A 22,711-nucleotide genomic window follows, 5' to 3' on the forward strand; every position below is an offset into this window, starting at 1 on the left:
CCCAGTAGTCAAATATTACCTTCAGTTATTGCTTTCTCCTGTATTGCGAGCCTTGTCCTTGCTCTTGATGAGCTCTGCAGCTCATTCTTTTAGGGGAGAAAAGGTCTTTCACAGCTTTAAGAGTGAAACAAAGCATCTGGAAACATAACTGCAATGACATGTTGGGAAATTAGCATCATGGCCTGTGCTCAGAGGGTACCTCTGCAAGGGCTTGCTCTTCCCCAATCCAGCCTAATCTCCCAGTTCGAATGGCAGCTCGTCTTTCGCTTTTCCCTCGACAAACGGGGTGAAAAAGGAATGCCAAGAGGGAATTTCATTCTGAAGCAGAAGGCTCCCCGAAAACGTGCTCAATTGAAATGAACTCTTCCAAAAGTGCTATAAATAAAGAAGATCCCAATGCACAGCCCTGATTTTTTTTCCCAGAAACACCAAAGCAAAAAAGAAGTATAATTTCAAAAACATTGGATAACTTCAGGTTTTGTAGTTTCCCTTTGAGAAAATCCTTCTGAATACATCATTAGGCCCTTGTAGAAATGCCTGCCAAACACAGGTATTCATTAGGCGAGTGAATTCTAAGCCATTTTGCACATAGTGAGATACCACAAGTAGCAATGAAATGAATATTCAGCTAATCTGTTCATTTCATCTATGGCATTTGGTGAATCATTTTTCAATAATATTCTTTGCATCTCAGAATGAATAGTGAACCCAAGATCAAGCAAATAGAAGTCACTTTATGTTTGATTTTAATAAGCAGCGGCAAAGCTGCCAATCAAACATCAAAAAGATGATATCATTGTAACTGCTTTTAGAAACCAGGTAATAAAAGCCAGATATTGCTGTTGGCGAGCGATCCTAGAGTTAACTGAGCATCTCTTCAGGTTTTTAATCGTTAATCAGCATGTTTGTTAACCCAAGGTTTCATTATTTTTGGGACCAGCAATAAATTCATTATAATGCCCATCCAGTGGGCTGTTCAATGGAGTGGCAATATCAATAATGAGCGCTAACATCTGTCAGCAATGTTAAATGTCCATTTAAACCTCTGTGGTAGAGCAGGGGAAAGTAGGGCAGCTGGAAAGCATTGCAATTTTTCTGTGCTATGGAAGCTGTAAGGCAGAAAAAGGAAGCATGATGACCGTGTTCTGCGAGAGCCTTTCGGGGGAGGGAGAGACCAGGAGAATAACATTAATGGTCGCTTGCTCGGAAGCTTGGGGCCAGCAGATACGGAAGGAGGCAAACAGGATTTTCAATGCTACCTTTGGTGCCTGGCAAACAGCATACACAGCAAGTGATAGACAAGGCTAAGCGATCCCACAACCAACAGTCAGATCTAAGACCTGCAGTCCTGCCACATCCAGTCGTAAATGGTGGTGGACAATTAAACAACTCACTGGAGGAGGAGGCTCCACAAATACCCCCTTCCTCAATGATAGGGGAGCCCAGCACATTAGTGCAAAAGACAAGGCTGAAGCATTTGCAACAATCTTCAGCCAGAAGTGCCGAGCGGATGATCCATCTCAGCTTCCTCCGGAGCTCCCCAGCATCACAGATGCCAGTGTTCAGCCAATTCAATTCAGTCCACTTGATATCCAGAAACAGCTGAAGGCACTGTACCCTGCAAAGGCTATGGGTCCTGACAATATTCTGGCAATAGCACTGAAGACTTATGCTCCAGAAATTGCCGTGCCCCTAGCCAAGCTGTTCCAGTACAGCCAGAACACTGGCACCTACCTGGCAATGTGGGAAACTGCCAGGTATGTCACATCCCCAAAAAGCAGGACAAATCCAACCCAGCCAATTACTGTCCCATGGATCAGTAAATTGATGGAAGGGGTCATCAACAGTGCTATCAACTTAGAAATCACCTGCTCACTGACACTCAGTTTGGGTTCTGGCAGGATCACTCAGCTCCTGATCTTATTGCAGCTTTGGTTCAAACATGGACAAAGGGCTGAATTCCAGAGATGAGATGAGAGTGACTGGCCTTGACACCAAGGCAGCATTTGACCAAATGTGGCATTAAGGAATTCTAGCAAAACTGGAGTCAATGGGAATCAGGAGGAAAACTCTCCACTGGTTGGAGTAATACCCCCAGCACAAAGGAAGATGGTTGTGGTTGTTGGAGGTCAATTATCTTAGTTCCAGGACTTCACTGCAGGAGTTCCTCAGGGTAGTGTCCTCAGCCCAACCATCTTCAGCTGCTTCATCAATGACCTTCCTTCCATCATTAGGTCAGAAGTAGGGATGTTCACTGCTGATTGCACAATATTCAGCACCATTCATGACTCCACAGATACTGAAGCAGTCCATATCCAAATGCAACAATATTTTGACAAAATCCAGGCTTGGGCTGACAAGTGGCAAGTAGCATTTTTGCCACACAAGTGACAGGTAACAACCATCTCCAACAAGAGAAAATCTAACCATTGCTCTTTGACATTCAATGGCATTACCATCGCTGAATCCCTGACTATCAACATCCTGGAGGTTACCATTGACCAGAAACTGAACTGGGCTAGCCATATAAATACTGTGGCTACAAGAGCAAGTCAGAGGCTAGGAATCCTGTGGTGAATAACTCACCTCCTGGTTCTCCAAAGCCCATCCATCATCTACAAGGCACAAGTCAGGAGTGTGATGGAATACTCTACACTTGCCTGGATGAGAGTCGCTCCAACAACATGCAAGAAACTTGACACCATCCAGGACAAAGCAGCCCGCTTGATTGGCACCACATCCACAAACATTCACTCACTCCACCACCAACGCACAGTAGCAGCAGTGTGTACCATCTACAAGATGCACTGCAGGAACTCAACAAGTCTCCTTAGACAGCACGTTCCAAACCCACGACCCCCTCCATCTAGAAGGACAAGGGCAGTAGATGCATGGGAACACCATCACCTGGAAGTCCCCCTCCAAGCCACATACCATCCTGACTTGGAAATATATCACTGTTCCTTCCCTGTCGCTGTGTCAAAATCCTGAAACTCCCTCCCTAACAGCACTGTGGGTGTACTTACACCACATGGACTGCAGCAGTTCAAGAAGACAGCTCACCACTACCTCTCAAGGGCAATTAGGGATGGGCAATAAATGCTGCCTAGCCATCGACACCCACATCCCATGAATTAGTAAAAAAAATACATTGATATAATGGTCTTCCAACATTCTTTCTTCAGGCAATCCCCCATGAGTTCTGGGTTCCATGACTCCAAAACAATTGGCAGCCTTTTCCTCATCCCACGTTGGGAAGGTGACATATCCCCATCCACTCTCAATTCCTCCTGCCCTTCATGTTCAGTGAATGATTTGGTGCCTTATCCTCAATACCACTATCTAATTCCCCCTCAGGTATTAGTCTCTGAGCAGTTGTGTAGGAGAGAAAAAGCAAGTATCATAGGTGATAACTGAATGTGATTGATGTAAAAAGGTGAGGGTGGAATGAAACAACTGCAATTAGCCTTGGAATGGTTATCATTGAGCATTGGAATGAGAGGGTTGTCCTCTTATGAGAGGCTGAATAAATTGGATCTATGCTCTCTGAAGTTTAGAAGGTGATCTCATTGAAACATATAAGATTCTGAAGGGGCTTGATAGGGTTGACATTAAGAGGTTGTTCCCCCTGGCTTGGGAATCTAGAACAAGGGGGGCACAGTCTCAGGGTAAGGGATGGATTATTTAGGAATGAGATGGGGAGAAATTTCTTCACTCAAATGGTTGTGAACCTTTGGTATTCTCTGACCCAGAAGGTTGAGGTTGCTCCATTGTTGAATGTATTCAGGGCTGAGATAGATAGACTTTTGATCTCTCAGGGAATCAAGAGATAAGGGGAACAAGCAGGAAAGTGAAGCTGAGGCTGGAGATCAACCAAAGTGAATGGCAGAGTAGGCTCGAAGGGCAGTATGAGCATCTCCTATTCCTATTTCTTGTATTCTTATGTTCATATCCTCCAGAATAAATTCTCCAGCTCTTCATTCTTCTCATTATTATCATCACTATCTTCCTCTTGTGCCGTCTGTTTCTGTCTTGGATTTGCGAGAAAGGATGGATAGAAAGAGTAGGTGATCATTACCCCTCAAGTTGAAGGAGATAAAGAAAGGGAAATGCAAGGTTTCATCTGCAAGGTGCTTCAGAGGGATGCCAGGTGACAGCCCTGGTGAGATCATTAAACTTTTCATATCACTATTTTACAATCCTCATGGTTAGGTACTTGGGATTAGATTCATTTTTATCACAGGCCTGACGCATGAAGCCCTATGGTGAATAAAAATTTGTCCTCAAGCCTCATCTGCGTAATCATGTCAAGCTGTTGGTGGAGAACAGACCTCCATAGGCTACTTACCCAGTGGGAGAAACCAATTTAGAGCCACATGTCTCGCTAGCAGCAGTCCTCAGGTAAGTCCCAGCAAGTGGCTTAGTCTCGGCTATGGGGGGCAGTAGGGGAAGGGGCGGCGGTGGGGGTGCAATTGTGATGCCTGTGGTTTGAGGATTCTTCCTGCTCTTGGTTTCACAAGAAGGGATTTTTAAAAAGGTTTACATTTGGTTGATAGCCATGAGACCATTACCACTCCCTTTGGCCTGGCAACATCTACCCTTTGGTCATTTAATTCTCCTGCCTCCCACACTTTCACTAACTTTCACTTTTGATCTTTTTTTCCCACCTTCCTCCCCATTCCCTCCTTAAAACCTTTTTACACCTCTAATTTCTACCAGTTTTGATGAAAGGCTATCAGCCTGACCAAGAACTTTGTCTGTGACTCCCCAGATGCTGCCTGACCTGATGAGCATTTCCAACACTGTCTGTTTTTATGTAAGACAAAAAGCTTGCCTTTTTCACAGCGTTGTGGAGTGCTACAAGGCCTTCTTCAGCAAGCAGGGGCTGAGGAGGAAAATGTGATGTTGAGGTGAAACAGCGCCTCACAGGGAGAAAAAGATCAAAGTTGAGTCAAACCCAAGCTGCTCTCTTAGATCTCTTAAGATATTGTTATGGAACAGCTTTGGCCTGATCACCCATGGTTATGATTAAGGATGATGCACAGAAGGAGGAGTGGGATCAAAGGAGGAAATAAAAGTAAGTGAAAAAAGAAAGGCAAAGATAAGTGCTTTTTTATTCTTTGTTGAGGTGTGAATTTGGAATACTCAGCAGCTCAAATCATGTTTTTGTAACTGGCTGATTGCCGTCAAGCTCACTGAACTCTTCTAATGCAGTCATTGGCTAGGCACACATTTCACAGACCAAGGAGCCAACCAATGCAGATATTAAAAATAAAAGACTTTTTGAAATTCTAGTTTTTAAGGGAAAAGCCATATATTCCCAAAGGATTTTGTAGTTCTCTGCTTGAGAACTAGCTGACACTGCATTAGAGACCCCCAGCTGCAGTCACAGCTTAAAAGCCCTTTTGATGGCATGATATAGAATGGTATACAATTGTAATTAACTCAAGAAGGGGAGGTAATAGAATTGCACGAATCATAATGGAAGCTGTGGTCTTTGTAGAGCTGTTTTGATGGATGCAATTATTAAAAGTCATTGGCGTCAAAGAATGACAAAAAGAACCAAAACATCTGCATGTTTGCCATTCATGAAGACACTGACGCTGGATTGCTGTCCATGGTGCTAAAAGAATCGTGAAGAAACAAAGTAATAAAACTTTGATTTCCATTTAATTTTAGCACCTAGAGGAAGTAATATCAAAAAGGCAGCTCGACACAACAACAGACCATCGACAATGTGGGTACAAGCGGTAAACCAACCTCTTTTAACAGGATTAAAAAATTCCCCAGCCTTTGACACCACCCTTTCATGTTTCTAAAGCAGATTAATCTATGTGAAGGATAATTTCACATTGCACCATACATAGAGGAAAAAGAATTGATGGGAGATATTGAGCATTGACTGCCTTGTCAGAATTAAGTGGCTGCTCATTTTACAGATATGTCACGTGCTCAAATTCACCTTTACCGTCACGTAAGAATGATCCACATCAGTGAAAGGTTCACTTTGACTATTTTCCAAGCTGTAGGGGAGAACACAAGATGTGCCACACAGTGGAATTAAGGCAGTTATTTTAATTCTGTGCAACCTCATGCACTAATTAAAGAGGACTGTTGTGGGGAGGAGAGGGAGCATGAGATGCTGCCTAGACAGCAGCCTCTAATGAGGATCGAGACCCCTGGGAGCTGATATTGAAAGCAGAGTGAGCTTGCTTTGCTGCTTTCTCTGCCACCACAGACACTGATCCCCTTCCCTTCATCGATGGGCCTAGCCAAAAGCTGTCCAGAGTGCTGGCATGTTGATCGTACGGTCAGTGAATACCTGCAGACTGCACACAGACCAAAACAGGACTGCTATTTTTATAAGAAGGTAGGCTGCCTTTGGTGACTGTTGATTTACCATTCAGAATCCTTGATTAATCCGCGGTTAGTTTCAGGGACTGTAGCAGCTGAGGATTGTAAGCCTGCCAGTACTTACTGGGGAGGAGGTGGTGGGGGGGGTTACTGGGGGAGGAGAGATGATGCCACAAGACAGAATGCACAGAACCTGCTGAATCTAAAAGGGAGAACGGAGAGGATGAGAAAGCATCTCCCTGCTCCAGGAGGAAACCATTAGAAGATGCTGCCCTTTATTTATTATTCTCATCTCTTTTTGCCTGGGTTAAATACCATGTGCAAATGAAGCTTGCTGGCGAACTGGAGGTGATTGTATTAGGGCTGTGCCGTTTCCTTCGGTGTTTTAAAGTGGGTGAAAAGGATCCAGCTGTCTTTTCACTAGACTGACAAGCAGGGTGTAATTTATAGTGGGGGCCCCCCCCCACTTTCTTTGGTTTCTCTCTATGGATGTGGATAAGCGGAAGACAGCACCTGTTCTCAATCTGAGCTAAATCTAACAACAAAGAATCCAAGGACCATTTTTGCATGATAAACAATCTAGAAGGGAAAAATAATCTACATGTCATTTTCCTGCTTTTTGTTTGCGCACTACGGGAATCAGCAGGACTTAAGGCTTCATGCAATGTGCTGCAAGGAAAGATTAATTTGAAAAGTGTTACTGGACAGTGACCACGTCTATAGTACTGAATGAGAAAATCCTTCAAACTGCACTGAGGTGATCGACAGGAAAGGAGAAGGGCTTTCTTTAAAAGTTAATTTGTTTAATGCCAACATAGCAGACAGTGGTTTCATAGCTGCCTTCTTTCCACATCTCAGCACATGTGGGTATGTTTGCTGATTCTTTTTCCACATTGTCTGTTTGAGTGAGCTGCTTTTGTGTTTGTTGGATTTCAATTAACCGTTCGAGGGCTGTAATGGCATTTCAGCACCAAAGTGAAAATTAACATAGATCAAGGTCATTATTTCATAGCTGGTTCCAGAAATAACATGTTCCAGAAATAACATCATTTTTTTAAAAATTGCTTTCCTGTTTTTGGTGTACCTTTCTTTTTATTTCATTATTAAAATCAAATATTGCAGGTAATATACACGAAAGGAAGAGTGTGCGCTATTAAATCAAAAAGGCCCTTCAATGCTCAGAAGGTTAAGTGGAATTAATTCTCCCTGTTAACCAGTGACTACCTACATAGCTTTTAAGAAAGTGCAAATCTAAAAAAGAAACTAATTTATATTTTTTTAATTAAAGTTATCATCATGTATTGCCTTCATAAGTTACTTCTTTATTAATAAGCCAATAATTTCTATTAATAATTCATTTTAGCTGGCAAACTGAACTCTGTGTATTTCTTCATGGTTTATTAATTATTTATGCTGGTATCATGGTAGTCAACCGGTTTTCAACAAGCATCATAACTTCCTGCTGGAATCATATGTTACACGTTCATCCAGAAGCTCAGTCCATCCGTTAAATGGGATTGCAGTCTGTGATGCTCTCAGTCTTGAACATCCTACATGCAGTTCTGACATTTGCTGTAGAATCCATTTTGTTTGCCGTGTGCAGTTTATTTCACAGCCATTACGGTATGTCAAATGCAACATGCCTTATTTTGAGTGTGTTTTAAAAATACTCTTGTTTTGCTCTTGAATTTAACAAGAAAGTGCAATGGAGTCAATTCCCCCTTGAGCACCCTGCAGAAACTGCATGCACGTGTGCCCATGGTATCCACAGTAAATGTGCGAGAATGAAATTAGTTTGTGTAGATGTTCTTATTTTTGATTGCGAGTCCCCTCCACACCCATTAGGAGGAATAAATGTGATTCAGGGAGAAACAATGACTTCACATCACTTCCAAATTGTCACTTTGCCTATCCTGGTGCATCCAACTGCAGCGATGGGCAATGTGAGACGATCAGACTAACTTCAAGCAGCTCTTCACTGTGTTCACTGGCCCTTCCTGATTAAACAAAAATTGAATAGTTTCCAATCCCTGTTTAAAGAGGATTCTGAATATTAGATTCTGGTTTTTTTTTCAAAGTTGTAAATTGGGAGTAAAGGTAATTTTACTGGGAACCTTCTTTTTATTTCCTGTGCATTAGCGACGAAATAGACTCAAAGCTTGGGGCAAATGCTCATCACAACTGTTTAAACCAGTTGACCCTTTGTGTAACACCCCGCAATAGGGAATTACATTTACAGAACAGACAGCGAAAATAAGCCCTTAAGTTTAATTGCGAAACATTTGACCTTACTGGTAATAGCTGTGATGAATAATTTGAAAGTGCTTGCTGTTTTGATAGTGTTACTCTCTCTGCATCACAGAACGTGCTACTCCGTTTTTCATCTGCTTTTTGAAGGAAGATGACTTCTAAGCAGGAAGATGCTGCCTTGACCAATTTTCTCCAGTTCATTGAAGACAAGGGACTGAGGGCTTATGATGCTTTGGTGATTCAAAATGCCTCGGACATTGCTCGTGAAAATGATCGCATGCGGAATGAAACGAATTTGGCGTACCTCAAGGAAAAAAGTGAAAGAAGACTGAGGCAAGAGGAAGCAATAAAACGGTAAATATTAAAATACCTTTTTCACCTGATGACCAATTGGAAAAACGTATATTCCAATATCAAAGACATTTGTGAAATAGTAGTGAATGCCCGGTAGCGATGCCCACAGTTAGTCATAGAACTGAAGAATCTTAGGGTGGAATTTTATGCCGGCGGGATTTTACCCTCCCGCCAAAGTCAATGGACTTCTGAACGGCTCACCACATTTTACGGGCTCCACCCGGCCATGGCCTAGCTGCAAAATTCCGCCCTTAGAAACTGTGGCAAAGAAGGAGACCATTCAGCCCAGTGGTGTTGCTGCTGGCTGAAAAACAGCTATCCAGCCTAATCCCATGTTTCAGTCTGCGTCCTTGTGGCTTCTGGCAATACAAAGTGCATATCCAAGTATTATTTAAATGCGATGGGTGCTTCTGCCTCTACCACCCTTTCAGGTGTGAGTTCCTACCACCCACCTGGGGAAAATAATTCTCCTCAATTCCCCTCTAATCCTTCTGCCAATTACTTTAAATCGATGCTCCTGGATGTTGATCTCTCTGTGAAAAGGAATAAATCTTTCCTATCCACCCTGGGCCCCTCATAATTTTATACATCTGAATTAAATGTCCCTCAACCCCCACTGTCGCAAAGGAAAAAAACACCAGCCTATCAAACTTTTCCTCAGAATTAAAATTCTCTATTCCTGGAAACATCCTCGTAAACCCTTCTGTACTATTTCTAGTGTGGTCACATTTTCTCTCTAATGTGTTGACCAGGACTGTACACAGTGCATTAGCTGTGGCCTAAGTAGTGCCTCATATAGTTCCAGCATAACCTACCCGTTTTTATATTCTATGCCTTGGCTAATAAAGGAAAGTATCCCATATGCATTCTTAACCACCACGTATACCTGAACTGGACCATTCAGGGATCTGCAGGCATGAACTCCAAGATCACTCTACGACTCTACACTTTTCAATATTCTACAATTTATTGTGTATTCTCCTGCATTTTGTGCCTTTCCCAAATTCATCAACCACAAGACCAAGTTTTGTATCATCTGAAAACTTCTTAATTATGTCCCTTACATTTATGTCTCAATCGTTGATATATACCACAAAAAGCAAGGCACCTGGTACTGAGTCCTGCGGAACCTCACTGGAAATGGCCTTCCAGTCACAAAGCTACCTGTTGACCATTAGTCTTTGCTTCCTGCCTCTGAGTCAGTTTTGGACCCAATGTGCCACTTTCTCTTGGATCCCAAGGACTTTCACTTTTCTGACCAGTCTGCCATGTGGGACCTCATCAAAAGCCTAACTAAAATCTGTGCGGACTGCATTGGATATGCTACCCTCACCAACCCTCCTTGTTACTTCCTCCTTAATAAGAGCATGCTGACTGCCCTTGACTAATCCATCAATCTAAATGATGATCAATACTGTTTCTCAGAGTTTTTTCTGATAATTTGCCCATCACCAAGGACTGTAATTACTGTGTCTATCTCTTTTACCCTTTTTTAAACAACAGTTCAATGTTCACAAGTCCTCCAGTCCTCTGGAATCACGCCTGTAGCCAGAGAGGTTTGGAAAATGGTCAGTGCCTCCGCTATTTCCCCCATTGTTTCTTTTAACAGCCTTGGATACATTTCATCCAAGTAGAAAGATGTGATACAGAATTTTCCCGCTCCCCCCACTGCGGGTTTAGTGGTGGGCGGAGGTGGAGAATGCAGCAGGAGGTCCTAAAATTGGTTTCTCGCCGGCGTAAAATGATGGTAGGATGTTCCGCTCCTGTCTGCCATGGCGGGTCACAATTCCCACCAGAGGCCATTGTAAAACCGATCTGTATCCTACTAATGGGATGTAGATGAAGGCCTGACTGGAATCGCCACCTCCCCCCCCCTGCCCCCCCCCCAACCCACCTCTGCCCCCACCCCCCCCCCCCCCCCCCCCCACGCCCACTCGTCCATGCCAACAGTGGGAAATCATGCCGGTCCAGAACATACCTGGACCAAAGTGGCATGTAGAGAACCAAGAACAAAGAAAAGTACAGCACAGGAACAGGTCCTTCGGCCCTCCAAGCCTGCGCTGATCATATTGCCCGTCAACTAAAACATTTTGCACTTCCGGGGTCCGTATCCCTCTATTCCCATCCTATTCTTGTATTTGTCAAGCTGCCTCTTAAATACCACTATCGTACTTGCTTCCACCACCTCCTCTGGCAGCGAATTCCAGACACTCACTACCCTCTGCGTAAAAAACTTGCCCCGCACTTCTCCTTTATAGTTTTCTCCTCTCACCTTAAATCTATGTCCCCTAGTAATTGACTCTTCCACCCTGGGAATAAGCTTCTAACTATCTACTCTGTCCATGCCACTCATAATTTTGTAAACTTCTATCAAGTCACCCCTCAATCTCCATCGCTCTAGTGAGAACAATCCGAGTTTCTCCAACCTCTCCTCATAGCTACTAACCTCCAGACCAGGCAGCATCCTGGTAAACCTCCTCTGCACCCTCTCCAATGCCTCCATATCCTTCTGGTAATGGCATGTAAAAGTGGCATGTATAAGTTGGGACTTAGCTTAAGAAGGTCTGGGGCTGCCTCTGGAGTTTGGTATAGAGGCCTTCAGCAACTGTGGACCCTAGAACATGCAGCAGTAGTTGGGGAGAGCATCCATCAGGTGAATCTTCCAGCTTCAGTGTCTTCAAGGAGGTCCAGCTTCCAGCTTCAGAGTGTCCCAGGAGGTCCATCTTCTATCTCCACTTATGTCCGGCCACCTTTTAAAATGGCGCCCGAACATGATGGTAGGGTGCAATTCAACCAACCCATTCGCCGTGCATAACATTGCAAAACTCCCCAATGCATATTTAATAAGGCCAGCATTGCGCAATATGGGGCGAATTCCCAGTGGCCTCCGCTGGGAGAAACACTCTCCAACCCCACCCCTGCCATGGGACTTAGTCCCAGGTGGGAAAGTGCTGCCCGTGATGTTTTACAAGGACTGGAAATTTATACCACATGGCACACAATATAATGTTTGGCTGTTGACAAAGTGTTAGGTGTAATTGGTCTGTTCCTTTAAGGCCACAAGGTCTAATGGTTATAAATAATAATATTATGATGTCAGTTAGATGTTGGTTTCTTGTAGATTAATTAAGAGGTAATTATTTGTCAATTGACAGCTTTTCTGTTTATCAGTGACTCTTCTCCTAAGCCAGAAAAATGAACAAACAGTAATTAGCTATTAACTGATCTTAAAGTTGCTTTCCATCTGTAACAAGGTGTGGCATTTTAAAATGTGACATCTCAGGTATGACAGACACAGATGTGCACAATATGCAAGACTTCTTTATTGTGTGCCATATATATATAAATAGAGTGAAAGTGGGCCCATGAGACCATGTGACACAAGCACAAATAGGATCCCCTGAAACTCAGTAATACTACAAGGCTATACATCAAGCAGGATTTCCAGACTATATGATGTAAGTTATGCCCTGACAGATGTGAGTAACACACTATTGTTTACTTATTTTATTGTGGAAAATACTTGTGAAATACAAATTGCTGTACCATGCAATGTTGCATTGCTGGAGGAGCTGTCTCCCTGGAGAGACCATAAACTATTGCCGACTTTGCTTGATGCACTGATCAAAGTGAACATAAAAGATCCCATGCCAGTATCTGAGGAAGAGCAGGGAACTCACCCAGTGTCCAGGCCAAAACTCTGCCTTCAACCAAAACACCCAAAAACAGATAAGTGGTTATTCAGCTCATGCTTTTCATGGAACAATGCTATATTTTAAGTGGTTACCAATCAGTTTACACAACAGTAGTTACCTACTTTCCAAAAGTATTCCTTGCCTGTGAAGAATTTTCAATGTTTCTAAGGGATGTGGCAAGGTGCATATATTAAACAAATCCTTCCCTCCTTTTCCATTATTTACTATATAAAGGGCCGGATATTGCTGAGGAGGTTGGAGGGTGGGATGGTTTCCCTCTTACATGAGAACATAGGCTATAGGAGCAGGAGTAGACCACACAGCCCATCAAGACTGCTTTGCCATTCAATACGATCATGGTTGATCTTGGACTTCACCTGTACTTTCCTGCCTGCTCCCCCTCTAGATCCCTTAATTCCCTGAGAGACCAACAATCTGTCTATCTCAATCAGCCTTAAATGTATTCAGCAATGTGGCATCCACAACCCTCTGGGGTAGAGAATTCCAAAGATTTACAACCCTTTGAGTGCAGAAATTCCTCCTCATCTCAGTCCTAAATGATCCTTATCCTGAGACTGTGCCCCCATGTTTTAGATTCCCTGGCCAATGGAAACAATCTCTCAGCGCCCAGCCTTCAGAATTTTGAAGGTTTCAATGAGATTGCCTCTCATTCTTCTAAACCTCAGAGAACATGAGCCCAATTTACTCAGCTCTTAGTTAGACTTTGTCCTTTCACCCTTCAGTTGGAAAATGTTTTGCTGTGTAAGTTGCTGAATGTGTGAGCTGGTATTAGGGCATTTGGGCCTTTGATGAATGGTAGAAAAAGCAGCCCATCTTCATAACCAATGAGATTTAAGGATTGAGAAAAAAAATGGAGAAGGAAATAGGGATGCAATACAAATGCTTGGAAGAGATGGGGTTGTTGGGGAAGGGGGTAGATTTGAACGCTATTCCATCTCGATGGGAATATAGTTGATGAGCAGTTCAGATGAAGTGCTCCATTTCTCACCCCGTTCTTGCCAATCTCTGACTTTAGCACAGCTGATTTCAGCAAGGTTTTTTTATCCGTGCCTTCTTGTACCACTGTAGTCCATCTGGTGTAGGTGCAACCACAGTGCTGTTTGGAAGTTGCAGTCTTTTGATCCATGACAGGGAAAGATATAGTTCCAAGTCAAAATGGTGTGCACCTTGCTGGTGATGCTGTTCCCATGCATCTGCTGCCCCTGTTCTAAGGGGTAGAGGTCACGGGTTTGGACTGTGCTCTTGGAAGCACAGCAAGTTTCTGCAGTGCAGCTTGTAGATAGTACACACTGCTGCCTCTGTGCATTGGTGGTGCAGGGAATGAATGTTTAAGGTGATGGATGAGTTGCTGATCAAGTGGGCTACTTTGTTCTGGATGGTGTTTAGCAAAGGCCGGACTCAGGCAAGAGCCTTATATCTATAAAAGTGCCAATCAAGTTCTTAGAATATTAACAGGGCCCTGAAGTCATTTTAACCAGAGTTCGAGCATGGAAGTCACTGTGGCTCCTCCAGGTCCTGCAAAGAAAATCATGGTCTTTTCTGTCACACCCCCCACTCTTTCCCACAAAACTATGCAAAAACTTGCTTCCTGCTACTTACTTGCAAGCCCCATCATCCTTGCCAGCAGCCACGCTGGACCTTCTTCTTGCCTGTTCTGGATGGGAAGTGGACCAGGAAGTGAGGCCCAGGACTTCAGATACCTCAGACCTGAAGCTTGGGACACAAGAATGTCACCACCTGCTCAAAATCAACTGGGTTTTAAACTAGACCCCCACAGCCTTTTCTCTTTTTAAATCGGATAGCTGACAATATGATAAGCTCATATTGCTCACGCTCTCATCATATAAATACCATAGTTAACAAAGACCAAAGTGATGCACTGTTAAAGTTACTGTATAATTGGGACAGCTGGCAGGTAGCTGTATGATAGGCCAGTATTTCTCAACAGTAAAACTGTATGAACAGAATTGCTCGTGTGTATCATTTTGACACATTGATATTTGTCACAGTGTCACCAGAATAGTAGGGGCTATCTTCTGGTTGTCAGTGAATTATGCACCAACTAAATCACAATTTTAAAATGAGAAGATTTGTGATTAAAGTGGATGGAAGACTGTTAGTGTACTTGTGACAGATGCAGAATAGTTGTCAGAAATAACTGAAGGAAAGGAATCTGTTTTGAAAAAAAACTGAAGTACTCAAGATGGATATGTCACTGAGCCTCAATGACAGGCATCCCAGGTTGTTAAAGAAAGCCAGAGAGGAGATAACAGAGATTCTGACCACAATTTTTCAATGTGCCTTAGATCTGTAAATTGTGCTGGTAAAACTGGAGGGTAACCATAGCCTATAATATAGAATGTGGGCAAACTCTTGCGGAATCATCCCAGATTTGCACAAAGTGCCGTGGTGGACAGGAAAAAGGACATTTTTCCCACTGGCCGCAATAGTGGGATTTCGCACCATATTGTCCCATTCCCGGCGTATCCAGCCTCATTACTAATGCATTCCCAGAAAACACGTCAGATCGCTGGTGGGGTGGCCTCTGATTCAGCCCCCCACCCCCTGCCGTCTCCTCAGGCCTTCAGTAATCCAGGCGCCATATTTGAAGGGTGCCCTGCACAGAGTTAGCTCTCTCTAAGGGATCGGAAGCTGCTGCAAGGCCAGGGCTGCAAAAGGGAGGAAACATGCTGCCCCCAAATTTACTGATGCCTCCCTCGGGCTCATACTGGACGCTCTGGAGGCCCGCTGTGAATTCCTATACCCACGCTCTGGGCGAAGACCAGCAAGCAAGCTCACTAATCCATTATGGAAAGTGGTTGTCAGCTTCAACACCCTGCAAAAGAGGACAGTCACCCAGTGCCAAAAGAGGATAAGTGATCTCCTCCGTTCCACCAGGGTAAGTCAATCTTCTCATCAGTCTCAACTAACACACTCACAACCTATCACACATCCACAGGGATCTCACTCACTGCCAGTTCAGGGGACATCACCATTCAATCTCTCACACCCACCTTCATCTGCCCTGCGAATCATGTCCTCATCCCGTCCATGGCACCGCTCAACACCCACACATGCCAGGCATCCTTCTCATCTGGCCTGGCAGGCGTCCTGCGTACACTTTCTCCATCTGTCTTCATAAAGGACAAGCTGGTACACAACCAAAGGGAAAGACTGGTGGAGGAATGCCTGACATCAAGGTGCTCACAGGCTTTGAAAATAGAGCCACCCAGCTGGCCAGTGACAATCTGGACCGTTCATGTGCTGAAGATGAGATCTGTGGTGCTCAATCAAGTGAGGATCCTGCAGTGCAACATACATCACAACCTGCTTGAGTCAGTTCCCCTGTTCTGCAGTCCCCTGCCATGCACTAATTATCTCTCCTTGCTTTCGCAGGCACATCTGGGAAGCAGCCAAGGGGGTCCATGAGCCAGGTCCCCGACTCAAGCCCCAAAGATACCGCAAAAGAAGAATCTGATGACGCCCCAATTGAAGACCCACCACAATGCTCACCTGCACCCTCCACCAGTGCAGAGTCACACACCTTGGTGGGTCCTAGTTCTAGAGTAGCCTCAGGATCACAATCTGGTGAGCACATCGCACTGTCTGATCCACAGCAGAAAGCGCCAGAGACATCCCGGGTTTCCGGCACTCAGCGGAGTGCTAGAAGCCAGAAATCTGCTGAGTCCGAGTCAGAGGAGGAGCCTTTGGTCTCGGTCATACCTCAGTTGCTGAAGCTGCAAAGGCAAACTCAGGAGCATCAGGAAGGGATCTCCGCTGCACTCCTCAGATTTCAAGGTGTGATGGAGGAGTCCATCTACCTACAGTTTGAGGTGATAGCACCGGAATGCCAAGGCACCAAGGTCAGCACTGGTAGGATGGCGGCTGCCCTTGAGACCTTGGTCCAGGACATCATTCCTGCACTGCTGTGCGGGCTCAACTCCATTGCTGGTGCCATAGTTGGCCTCCAACAGTGTCAACACGGGAGGGGTGTGGGGCATCTCGATCTCACTCCAGCTTCCCCTTCTCCTCAAGGAGTTAGCCAGGGGCTCTCGGGCACCCATAGGGAGGAGGATCAGCGGGTGCACACTCCAGGACCACCCACCCAAGTGACTCCAGGACTGTTCGGCTCATCCTAATCATCTCTTTCTATGACCCCGGCAGCTCCAGCTCCACAGGCCGAGGAGAGTGCCACTGCCACTGCCACACGGCAGGACCCCGAAAGCAGGCCGGGACCCTCTAGGCCTCAGCCCTCCAGAGGACGGCCGCCAAGGTCATCACAGGCTGGATGTAACAGTCAGCAGGCTGCCTCCACCCCTGCTGTGATGTCGTGGGAGCACTAAGACATAGTGGCAGGGTTGTAAGGTTAAGAAAATGTAGTTGCACAGCCTGGGCATAGGTGTTAATCACTTGTACTTAATGATACCTACAGTAAATAAACTCCCAAGAATGCCTCCTTGCCAATGGCTCTTTGTTCTGATGAGCAATGTTTGTGTCACTCAGATGTGAAACCTTGGTTCCTGCACAAGATAAAGGCAGGTGTCTCAGTCCAGGGCCTCTTCCCTGTGCAGTGTGTAACATTCAAACCAAAATGATGGTCCGGCTTCACACTCACTGGACATTACTGATGACTGCACCTCGATGGTGTTGGTCATTGCTGTCAGAATGCCGTGGGCAGGCATCACGTTCCATCATTCTCTCTGTGTGCTCTCAGCACCTTTGAGTGGGGCTGGCCCCCATCTCTTCAGCATCTGTGACCAGTGACATTGTGCTCCTGAAGGGGTCAGGTGTTGAAGGCTGACCAAGGGTCAGGTTAATTTAAAGTCCGCCTCTCCATGATATGATCCTAATCACGGAGCGCAAGCAAGCTGCCCTCGGCAAGACAGGAGTCAGACATTCACAGAGGCTATGTGAAGATCTACGGAGTGTCCTCAGTGCATGTCATCATCACCTCTTGGAATCTCGCAACTATTAGGACGTCTGCTGCATCGCCATGACATGAACCTGAGCACTGAGGGTATGTGCACTGCCATCAGCCACACAAGAGTCAAACATTCACAGATGCAAGGCAAGGATGCCAGGACTGTCCTCACTGCATCTTGTCATCATCCTCCATGAATCTCCCAGCAATGAGGGCCTCCCAAGTGCGCCTGCCTAGTCTGGCTAGTGCGATGGCCTCATCACCAGCGTCCTCGCCTTCAAGGGCATCATCATTGTCATCCCCTTTGTTGTCCTCCTCATCGGAGGAGATGTGCAGCTCCTCCATCTCCACTAAAGCCAGGTCTTCCGCCCCAGTTACAGTGTCAGGTTGTGTAGTGCATAGCAAGCGACGATGATGCGCATCATCCCCTGGGGATTGTATTGCAGTGCTCCACAAGACTTGTCAAGGTGCCAGAACCTCATTTTCAAATTGCCTGTCGTTTGCTCCACCAAAGTCTAGGTTGCAGCATGAGCCTCACACTGCTGTAGTCTGAGGCTACCACACGGGCTCCATCAGCCACGTCCTCTGTGGGTAGCCTTTGTCGTGGAGGAGCCAACCCTGCTGCCTCCCTGGACCCTGGAAGATGTCAAGGATCTGAGACCTGCTAAGGATGTAGGAGTCATGGACGATCTCGGGGGACCGTGCGCAGACCTGCAGGACGTGTTTGTGGAGGTCGCACACCAGCTGAACATTCAGCAAGTGGAAGCCATTGTGGTTGACGTAATTGACTGCTTGTTGCCATGGAGATCTGAATGCCATGTGAGTGCAGCCGATAGCACCCTGTACCTGTGGAAAACCAGAGGGGGCAAATCCCAGCGCTCTTACTTCCTGGCTTCCCTGATCCCTAACATAATGCACAAAGTTCTGTGTCTTCGCAAAGATGGCATCCGTGACCTGCTGGATATACTTGTGCATGGAGGCTTGTGAAATTCCACACAGGTCACCTGTGGAGCCCTGGGAAGAGCCACTGGCGTAAAAATTAAGCGCCGTGGTCACTTTCACAGCCACTAGCAGTGGATGCCCTCCATGTCCCAGTGGTGCCAAATCCTGCAGCAGGTGGCATATGTGACCAGCCAGTTCCCTGGTTATGTGCAGTCTTCAGCAACACTGGTTCTTGGTCATCTGCAGGAATGGCAAGCGCTGTCCATAGACCCTGGGTCTAGAAAAGCACCCACGAGCGATGACTCTCTGTGGATCATCTGCTACATGCACAGCAGGCCCTGCCACCCCTTCTCTTGAGGAAGGTGCTCCTCCCTTTTGCTGAGCCAGACGCTTCCGCCGCTCCCTTCTTCCCTGCTCCCTGTAAGCCATGAGGCATACCTCTAAATCACCAGGCTCCATAGTCCTGATGTTCTCCTCCTGCAGGATCAAAGAGAGAGACACATGGGTTAGCATAGGTCTCCTAAGAACCTCTCTTAGCCAAGTGTGAAAGCCCCTTCACGCATGCAGGAGAGTGCTGGGCACCACTTGGAAGGCCAGTGTGTAGTGCACTCATTGGCTGTCCTAATCCTCACCCACCTCTGCTCCACTCCACTGGACTGATTGGCAGCAGCTTTGGTCACTTGTCTGCATGCTGTGCTCTCAGCTCAGCTGCTGGCATTCTCCTAACCCACACTGCAAGGCAGCGCTATTATCTTAATGGATACTGGTCCAAACTTTAATAGAGACATTGCAAGGTGCTCTGAGCGCCTCCACCAGTGACTGCACCATGACCACCTTTCGCAAGGGGATTCTACAACTTGGTCAGTCAGACAATTGCTCTGCTGCCCCGCCTAAAATGCACATTACATAGCAGTCTGCATCCGAGGGGTGAAAGGTTCTGGAGCATTTGGCAGCACATTCATGCTTTTGCGTTGCTTGAGTGGGCAGAAAAGCTTCAGAGGCCCAGCTCCAAGTATGTCAATGGAGCTGCAGCTGAACGGTCTCAACTGCAGAAGAATGCTCACTTTTGAAAAGCTTTTCCAAGTGCGTGGCTGCTTCCCTCACGGCCTCCTCCCCCACCCCGTCCCGACTTGTGCTTGAGTATTTCCTTCAGTCTATCTGTGCCGCCTTACCACCACCCCGCCCCCCCCCCCCCCCCCCCCCAACGCCCCCCCTCTACCTGGCCTGACCCGCACTGAAGCCCTTGACCTGGCACCGCACTGAAAGCTGGCCAGGAAAAAGCGACCGGCCTGTGACCCCGCAAATGCACGGCCCCTCTTCCTTGTCATCCTACGGGCGATCCTCGCGAGTGCTGCGCAAGGTTGTGTGCGCTCACCTCCAAGTTTTCCTCAAAGTTCAGGTCGCCAGGTGCATGTCTTTTAAAGGCAGTCATGAAGCGCGCCATCCTGAAGCCAAACTGAGGTGGGTGGTAAATTTGACGTTGGCTGGGGGGTGATTCTGCTGATTAGATGCAAATGTATTAAAATGATGTTCCCAATGTGCAGCGGCAGGAAACACAGCCCTGCACTGATGTGTGGAACAAACAATCGCAAACTGGTTTCACAAAGGCATAAAACCAATTTCTGCCTTCTCGCCATATTGTTCCCCCGCACCCCCGCAACCCCCCACCCACCATGATGCCCAGCACCAACAGGGCTGGAAAATGATGGCCTAATCCACAATTCATGATCAAGTAAGTGATTATTTAAAGGTGCAGAGGCTAATAATTACGAGCGGCATGGATTCATTAAAAGCAAATCGTGATCAATATATTTCATAAGTTTTTTGAAAATGGAACTGCTTCTATATGTGTCGGGGATGCGGTAGGTATGGTGTATATGGATTTTAGAAGATGTTTAGTCAGTGTTTCACAGGCCTATTACATGAATTTAAGCATGCAGCATAAGATCAGGATGGAAAGAAAGTTTACTGACAGACAGGGTTAGGGATAATTGATTTGCTCAGATTAGACAAGGGTTGGAAATGATGTTGCCAGGGATCAATGCCGCATTGGTTTTAGCTCTCATAGTTCAATTAGACTTGGACTGAAGGTGCACAATGTTGAAATGGCAACACAAAAGCAGAACACTTCACAAATACAAAGACAACGGCAAAACATTTCAGAAGGCCACAGGTTCATAGAACAGGCAGGCAGGTGGCGGGGAAATGTGAGGTAATATATGTTGGGAGAAAAGCACAAGGATTGAGAGTGCGAACTTCATGTAAAGATGCTGAGGACTGTGGATCAACCAGAGAGCCTTTACGGTTAAAGGTACAGGGTGAGAGATTGAGTCATGCAATGCCGCTTGTCGTGACATGGCACAGGCTTACTTTGTTTCCCCAGGGACAGGCTGCACTGTGGGCCACACAATGTTCTTCATTGATCCCTCTCTTTTCTGAGGGTGGTGGTTAAAACCTCGCCCCTCCCCACCCTCCGCCACCACCGACCACGACGTCACTCCTCGTGCCAACATTCACATCCGTGGCCTCATTCATCATTGTGGATTCTTCCGTATGCCTTGGTGTTCAGTTTACTAGAATTCCCATTGCAGCGATATATTTCTGCAGCTTCCCTTTAAGTCTCTTAAAGGCTGTCTCAGCCCATCTTTAGGAAAGAGCAGGCTGTCTGAATCATATGGTCTATAGTGAGCTTGCTGCTGCGTGCCAAGCTTGCCAGTAGCGCTGAGAAGGAGAGGCCACTAAAGAACAGGAACTGTTGCCAAAATCGTTCACAAGATGTGGGTAGATGAATTTTATGTTTTACCACCTTGATCTTAGTGGGCACAGGCATTCTGTGAATCTTGCCTCCTGCACCAAAAATATGAGGCAAATGAATGTCATGCCCATGGTACCCTGAAAATGTGAGGGTAAATGTTAAAAGCATTCCCTTTTATTCATAAATAGGGACACAGAATACATGAGCCAAGAGATAACGATAAAATTGTAATGTGTGGCCTCTAATTGGCATACTGTGTGCAATTTTGGATGCCTCATTGCAGAAAAACTTAAAACCACAAAGTGCACATGGACTGCATTCACCAGGAATAATAAACTATAGTTATGAGGAGAGAATTGTGATACAAGGATGACTTCCACTACAGCATTTAAGGCTAAGCAATTTATTAAGAGATATGAAAACAAATTTGAAAGTTTTGATCAAGTGTGCAGCAAAAGACTATTTCCTTTATAGATTAGCAATGAGGAATCATCAATTTAAAATTGTTACTGGAAAGCTAACAGGAGGAGTTAAGAGAAATTATGCAGAAAATCATTGGAGCATGAAATGGTGTGCTAGATGATAATTGCTGAAATAGAGACAAAATACACCATTTAAGATAAAAGAGGCCAAACACTTGAAGCAGTGGAAGATACAGAATGATAGGGAGAGAGCAGAATCACAGAATTATAGGGGCACAGAAGGAGGCCATTCAGCCCATCATGCCTGCACCAGATCTCCAAATGAGCATTATGACCTAGTGCCATTTACCCTGCCTTTTCCTTGTATTCCTGCACATTGTTCCTATTCAAATAATCATCCAATGCTCTCTTGATTGCCTCGATTGAACCTGCCTCCACCGCACTTCCAGGCAGTGCATTCCAGACCCGAACTATGTGTTGGGTGTATAAGCTTTTCTCACAAGAGAATAGTGAGGTTAGCTTTGGATTGTCCAGAAAAAGAGCTGGCACAGATATGATGACTGGAATTTTCCCAGCCCATGGAGGCAGCTTTGGAAGTGGGAGCATGAAAAAATTTGACCCAATGCATTCTCACCTCCATGCGCTTTTCCAGGAATTGGATTAATAGATTCGATGGCAACCGCTCAGCAGTAGGAGGGAAGCAATTAAGGCTAGTAATGAGCTACTTCCCTGAAAATACCCTCGCTGCAAGTGATTTTCCCCAGGACACACAGGCCCTCCGTGTCAGGAGTCCAGCAATGGATCAAGTCAGCTTTGCAGCAGAATGTCCAAGCTGTGACTCACAGAATCACAGAATCACACAGTGCAGAAGAGCCCTTCGGCCCATCGAGTCTGCACCGACACGTGAGAAACACATGAGACTCAATTAAGGGTTTACACTTATTCATCAGTTGTAGTTCACAAAGAGGATCTATCCCCAAGAAGTAGGCATACACTT

At 45.7% G+C, this 22,711-nt stretch overlaps 1 protein-coding gene across 1 annotated transcript in view; it reads left to right on the forward strand.

Moving 5' to 3' along the window:
• Nucleotides 1-6,526: 6,526 nt before the first annotated feature.
• nyap2a (neuronal tyrosine-phosphorylated phosphoinositide-3-kinase adaptor 2a) overlaps nt 6,527-22,711 on the forward strand; it is a 176,016-nt gene continuing 159,831 nt past the window's right edge. Inside the window, exons 1-2 of the mRNA XM_078564137.1 lie at nt 6,527-7,221; nt 8,717-8,958. Of these exons, the coding sequence (XP_078420263.1) occupies nt 8,756-8,958 (203 nt within the window). The 5' untranslated portion in view covers nt 6,527-7,221; nt 8,717-8,755. The remainder of the gene's footprint in view (nt 7,222-8,716; nt 8,959-22,711) is intronic.

This window comes from Cetorhinus maximus, chromosome 19 (assembly GCF_964194155.1).
Source record: "Cetorhinus maximus chromosome 19, sCetMax3.hap1.1, whole genome shotgun sequence".
Classification (NCBI taxonomy): Eukaryota; Metazoa; Chordata; class Chondrichthyes; order Lamniformes; family Cetorhinidae; genus Cetorhinus; species Cetorhinus maximus.